The sequence below is a fragment of the Notechis scutatus genome, chromosome 11, assembly GCF_049901735.1.
Source record: "Notechis scutatus isolate UNSWTSFEM ecotype Mainland chromosome 11, rNotScu1.2, whole genome shotgun sequence".
Lineage (NCBI taxonomy): Eukaryota > Metazoa > Chordata > Lepidosauria > Squamata > Elapidae > Notechis > Notechis scutatus.
Window position 1 is genome coordinate 19,596,676 of NC_142019.1, and position 5,945 is coordinate 19,602,620.

General features: G+C 57.1%; 1 protein-coding gene and 1 long non-coding RNA gene across 2 annotated transcripts; one reads left to right on the forward strand and one right to left on the reverse strand.

Moving 5' to 3' along the window:
* The first annotated feature begins 1,527 nt into the window (after positions 1-1,527).
* Positions 1,528-3,595, forward strand: RCCD1 (RCC1 domain containing 1). Its single transcript, XM_026684681.2, is given in 9 exon segments — positions 1,528-2,047; positions 2,049-2,218; positions 2,291-2,314; positions 2,317-2,443; positions 2,520-2,641; positions 2,713-2,813; positions 2,816-2,990; positions 3,118-3,147; positions 3,217-3,595. Coding segments are annotated over 9 exon segments (1,407 nt in total). The 5' UTR covers positions 1,528-1,544; the 3' UTR covers positions 3,372-3,595.
* On the reverse strand, positions 3,565-5,855 carry LOC113423339 (uncharacterized). Its single transcript, XR_003372367.2, has 3 exons — positions 5,183-5,855; positions 4,461-4,562; positions 3,565-4,221 (listed from the first exon to the last, which is right to left on the reverse strand). It is a non-coding gene; the product is annotated as an uncharacterized LOC113423339 (long non-coding RNA).
* Positions 5,856-5,945: the final 90 nt, after the last annotated feature.

The following is a 5,945-nucleotide window of genomic DNA, read 5'->3' on the forward strand; positions in this document are numbered from 1 at the left end:
GAGACTGGCTGGCGGGCGAGTGTCTTTGGCAAGGGCACTCCAGCTTTCTACCGGGATGGGCGTGCAAGGTTTGGCAGGGCCAACCCTCTTTTCCCGCTGCCCTGAGCGTCTTACAGCTGTGGCTGGGCGCTGCGGGTCCGTCCCCCCTTCCATTCTCCCATCCTCCTGGATCCCATTCCCACCATGCCAGCCCTCGAGTTAGTGAGGCTGGTGTAGGTCGCGGCCGGGTTGGGCCAGTGTCTCAGGGCGGAGAGCAGGTTGCACATCTCCCCAAGTGACCGAGGCCTGCTCAGCACCAACAAGGGCTGGAAGAAGCTCCAGCAAGAGTGAGGCGCTGGAGGCCATCCCTCGCCATCGCCCTTCCCAGGCCAGGCAAGGGTGGGGAGGTCGAGGGGCAGGACCAGCCAGTGAGGGGACAGGGAGTCACAGCAGGGGGCCCAAAGAGCCGCATGAGGCTCTGGAGCCACGGGTTGCCGGCACCCAGTCACATCATCTTGTCAAAAGGGTTTTAAACTAAAACTGGGGAAGGGGGCAATCTTCACTAACTTTAGAACCTAATTCCAAGAAAAACCACATAAGGTTGTATGGACTATGAGTTCTAAGTTGGCAGATGTCATCTAGGAACCACTGGACCATATCTTCCAAAAATCCTGGAGAACTGGGAAACTATCAGAGGACTTGAAAAGAGCTGATGTGGTTCCCATCTTCAAAAAAAGGGGGAAAAACCAGACCCAGGAAACTATAGACTCACCCAGAAAGATACTGGAAAAGATAATAAAAACCAGATCTACGAACATCTAGAAACGAGTAAAGTAATAATTAGATCAGCATGAGTTAAAAACATGCCAAACCAATCTTATTTCATTCTTTGACAAGGACTAAATTAGTAGACCAGTGAAATACAGTGGACGTAGTATATTTAGACTTCAGCAAGGCATTCTACAAGGTAGACTACAGCCTAATTTTTGTTAAGCTAGAAAAAAGTGGAATAGACAGCATCACCCACCAGATGGATTTGTAACTGGATGACAAATCAGATGAGTAGTCCTTAACAGGACTATGTCTACCTGGAGGGAAGTAAGCAGTGGGGTGCCACAAGGTTCCGTCTTAGGCCCAGGACTCTTCAAGATCTTCATTAACCACTTAGAGGAGGGAATAGAAGGGGAACTCACCAAATTTGCAGATGATACTAAGCTGGCAGGAGTAGCCAACCACCCTAAATGACAGGCTCAAGATCCAGATGGATCTTGACAGACACTGGGTCTTGCACTTAGGCAAGAAAAACCAAAAAACACACACAGACAGAGAAACCAAACTTAATATCCGTAACTGCGAGAGGGATCTTGAGATGTTGAGACTCTAGAAAAAGCGCAGAGAAGAGCAACCAGGAGGATGAGGGGACTGGAGGCGGAAACATGCGATGGACGGTTGCAGGAACGGGGCCTGGCTGGTCTCGGGGGAAAAGGACCAGGGGAGACACTGGAGGGAGGGGCTGCCCCAGAGAGGAGGAGGGGGGGGGCTCCTTCGAAGGCCAGACAGGGAACATGGTGGGGAAACGGAGCCGGGAGAGGAGAGTCAACCGGGAAATGAGGAATTTCCTGACCCCCGGAAGAGAAGTTGCCTCCGGGGCTTGTGGGAGCTTCACCCCGGAGCAGCCCAGAAGGCGGCCGGTCCCTCGGTCGAGCGCACAGGCCCCACCCCGCGGCTTCCGGGCCTGCCCGGCTTTCTCCGCGCAGCGGCGGCCGCGACCGTCCCCCGCCCGCTGGGCTCCGCTCCGCGGGGGATCGGCTCAGGACCGAGGCTGCCGTCCCCGGCGCCCGCAGCGAAGCGCCCGCCAGCCGATGCCTGCCGCACAAATGGCGCCCGGGCCGGGCGGGGAGAGCGGCTGGTTCTGCTTCGGGTTCCGCTGGGCCGGCGGCGCGGAGGGCGGGACGGAGCCGCTGTCCGCGGAGGGCGGAGGGCCGGTGCGGCGCGTGAGGCCGAGCTGGAGCTTCGCGGCGCTGGTGGCGGCCGGCGGGCCGGGGCGGGTGCGGCTGCAGGGCGCCGTGTGCGGCGCTGCCTCCCGACTGCCTGGACGCGCTGCCCTCCGAGACGCACGTGCTGCTGCTGCGGGAGGCCGCGCTGGAAGCCTGGCCCGTCGCCCCGGGGTCGGACGCCCTCCTGGACGGGCGGCCGGCCTGGCGGAGGGAGCTGCGGGCGGCGGAGGCGGCGGCGATAGGTGCGCGGCGGGAGGGGAGGGGGGCCGGCCGCGACCTCGCCGCCTCCCGCTGACCCGCCGTTTCCCCCGCAGAGCTGCCGCTGGTGCCCGGCGGCTACGTGGCCCCCGGCCGCCCTTCTTCACAGCGCTGCCCGCCGCCCTCCCGGCTCGCCGGTTGCTGCTGGGCCTGGAGCACGCGCTGCTGCTGGCGGCCGACGGGACGCTCTTCTCGTGGGGCGGCGGCAGGTGAGGCCGGCGGGCGGGCGGGCGGGAAGCCGGGCCGGGCCGGAGCGGGACCGAGCGCCCTTCCGTCTCTGCGCAGGCACGGGCAGCTCGGGCACGGCGACCTGGAGAGCCGGCGGGAGCCGCGGGCGGTGGAGGCGCTGCAGGGCTTGGCGGTGGCGGCGGCGGCGGCGGGCGGCTGGCACTCGGCGGCCGTCAGCGGTGAGCGGCCCTTCCCTGGGGGCGGGGGGGAAGAGCTCCCCGACGGCGACTCACCCCTTCCCCCCTCGCAGATGCGGGCGACCTGTACTTGTGGGGCTGGAACGAGGCCGGACAGCTCGGGCTGCCCTCCAAAAAGGCCAGCGAGGCTGCAGCCGCCGAAGAGGCCGGTTCGGCCCCGGGGAATCGCCCCTTTACGGCGCCGGGCTGGACGTGGGGGCTGCGGACGGGCCCGGAGGCGACGAAGCGCCCTTCGTCTCGGTACAGCCCTTCCCCGCCCTGCTGGACTTGCCCGAGGAGGCCGAGGTGCGGCGGGTCAGCTGCGGGTCCCGACACACGGCCGCCGTGACGGGTGAGCGGAGGCAAAGGGCCCCCTCGCGAACCAGGGAAGGGGGTCGCTGGGGCGGCTCCCGACAGCTGCCCCCCTCGCAGCCGTTGGGGCAGAAGGGAAGGCCTCACCCTGCTCGCTTCCTTTTCAGGTGCCGGCCATGTCTACACCTGGGGCTGGGGTAGGTAGGAGGCTGGAGGGGGGGGTTGGCCAGAGGTTTTGTGGGGCCAACGGTTGCTTTTGTTCCCAGGGAAATATGGCCAGTTGGGGCACCAGGATGTGGCCACATCTGACCGGCCAAGGAGAGTTTCCTACTTTGTGGAGAGGAATCTCAGGGTGCAGGACGTGGTCTGTGGGCCGTGGACCACGTTTGTCCAAGCTGCGGCTGCCGAGAGTGGGCCGTGAAGAAGCCACGTCTGCCAGGCATTTCTCTGGAGGCCGAGCAGCTTCCCGGAGCTCCATCTCGATTCAACCGTCCCAGGACGTCCCATGAAGGAGAATTTGGGAGGGGGGGGCAATGACACCTCGGGTTTCCTCATGAGTCTCACGGGTGTTTCTTCAAGCAGTTCAGCCATGTTTCCATATCAGAAGCACAACATTAAATGCAGAATAAAAATATCTTTTATGTAGAGCAAAGTCAGACATTTTTAAAAAGCCCTTTCAAAACAGTACAACTGATTTTTTGCTGCTCACCTACATCTTTGAACAAGCGAACAGCCACACAAATAAATAAGAGGCTGCTGTAGTGAAGAAGGTGCAAATCTAGCCATGATCGTTAAAAGTATAGTCAAAGTGCCAGGGATGCCAGCCTCTCAGCCCAGCCAGCAGACGGGCCAGGAGGTGAAGAGGGAGGGGGTGCATCCTTGTAGAGGACTCCCTGTAGTGTCTCCCCTTCCTGGGCCCAAGGTGAGCCGGAGACCATCTGCTGGGCCTGGGTGGACAAGGTTGCCCAAGGAAAGGAGGCAAACCTCTCCCTGCCCCCCCCCTGGACAAGGCAGCAGGCCTGAGCCCACAACAGCTGCTGCATCTAGACCTTTATTCCCTGTAACAAAAAACTTGGAAATCAATTCATTACAAAATGTTAAAAGTGGCAGCGTAAACCAGGCCCCAAAAGGTCCAGTTCATGCCGGCCGGACCCTGGATGGTGAGAGGATCCAGGGCTGGTAATGGCCCCCCTTCAGCCGTCGGGATTGGACATCGTGGAGTTGAGGACGTGGGATGGGTGCTCAGATTTGGAAGCCTCTGAAAGTGCGCGCTGGGGAGGGAAAACGATTGGCATGAAGGATGCAGAGTCGGTCAGAGGGAGCTGTGGGGGGTAGCTATTCGGACAACATGCAAAGGACTGTGTTCAGAGGGGCTTTGGGCAGGAGTGGAAGCAGCGGCAGGGAAGAGAGGGCAGAGTGAAGCAGAACTGGGCTCTCCTGCCCACGCTGTCCTGCATTTATATACGTGAGGTAAAAAGGCAAACCTTGACTTCTGGGCGACCCCACTTACCTTTCGTGCTTTGCCAGGTGTGGTGATGCCCAAAGCCCGTCTCTTGGTGGGGGTGCTGCCATAGAGCATCTCCTCCTCCGTCTGTCGGGACTTTTTGAGTTGCTGAAAGACAGAAGGGAATGGAGTAGGCTAAACAGGAGCTGGCGGCCACCTCAGAAACGGTATCCGAGATTGACTGATCTCAAGCGAACTTTTTAAAAAAATGGATTCCATTCATCCGAGATGGACCAACTTCTTGGCTGTCACACTTGGAATCAGAGGGCAAGTCTGAAGTAAGGGGAGTGGCTGCGAGGCCTCCCAATTCTCAGCAGCCCAGCTGGAACCGGCTCTGCTTCAGCCTGGGGAAGGGAGCCTTCTGGCATCCGGTGGGGGAGCCCTGCTCTGCATGTCCCAAAGCCCAGAAAAGACGGGATCGCTGTGAGGGGACCCCAAGGTCTCTGATGGGTTTAGAGCTCTGTGAGGCAAGGGAATAGCCATCTTAGAGAATCATAGAATCATAGGGCTGGAACGGACCTCGGTGGTCTTCTAGTCCAAATCCTGTGCAAGCAGGGACCCAAGACAATGCTGAGTCGCAACACCTTTTTTATATTGTAGCGACCAAAACTGGATGCAACATTCCCCTTGACCTATACTTAAAACATTTCATTTTTCTTTGTCCCTTCTCACAAAATTCTTCAAGCCATTAACAATCCTGTTCTCTAAATCTAATATAGGAAAATTACCCAATCTTGGTTTGTCATCCCTTTGAATTATTAAGCATGAGCCTTTTTTTTTTTTTTGTATGTCCAGTGAAGCATCTTTTTCCTTGTCGTTCTTGTAACTTTTCGTTTTTAAAGCCACTTTCAGATCAAGTCTCAATTGTGCCAAGAAATGTTTGTTCCTCGTACGTGGATCTTTGAAGCACAGTCTATCTACAGAGGCAGGTATTAATTTCTGGCTCCATTCTTTCAAAAATATCCTTCAGTACATCCAATATTAAAATACTTTGCTTCATTCTATATTAGTAAGTCAAGTTTGAGTGTTCTCCTTTAATTGTAATCTTTAATTCCTTTCGGTGTCCAATTTTTAGAGTTTTCTTTCTTTCAAATAATTCAAAACGAAAGCATTTTCTCATGGGAAAGATTCTTTAAATTAATTCTAAAATTTTATTTCAAATTTTTCTTGTCCTGTTGTCCATTTGGGACTTTCAAAATCAATTGTTATTCACTTTTGCTGTTTATCAAAAAAAAAAACCAGCATTGACATTTCTGCAGATGTCGGTGTTTCTGCAGGCTGCTGGGCGACACCGGGAGAGGGTTGGGCGGCCACATAGAGAGTTTCTTAATAAGTAAATAAATACGTCAATGATGCGCGGGGGGAGCCTTTGGATTTTGGTCGACCAGGCTGAGCTGCCAACTCCCACCGTGGCCGCTGGCTTTCCCTTCGCGGTAACCCTTTCAGGCTCCTCCGGCTCCCGGAGTGGGGAAGGGAGGGGAAGCAGCAGCG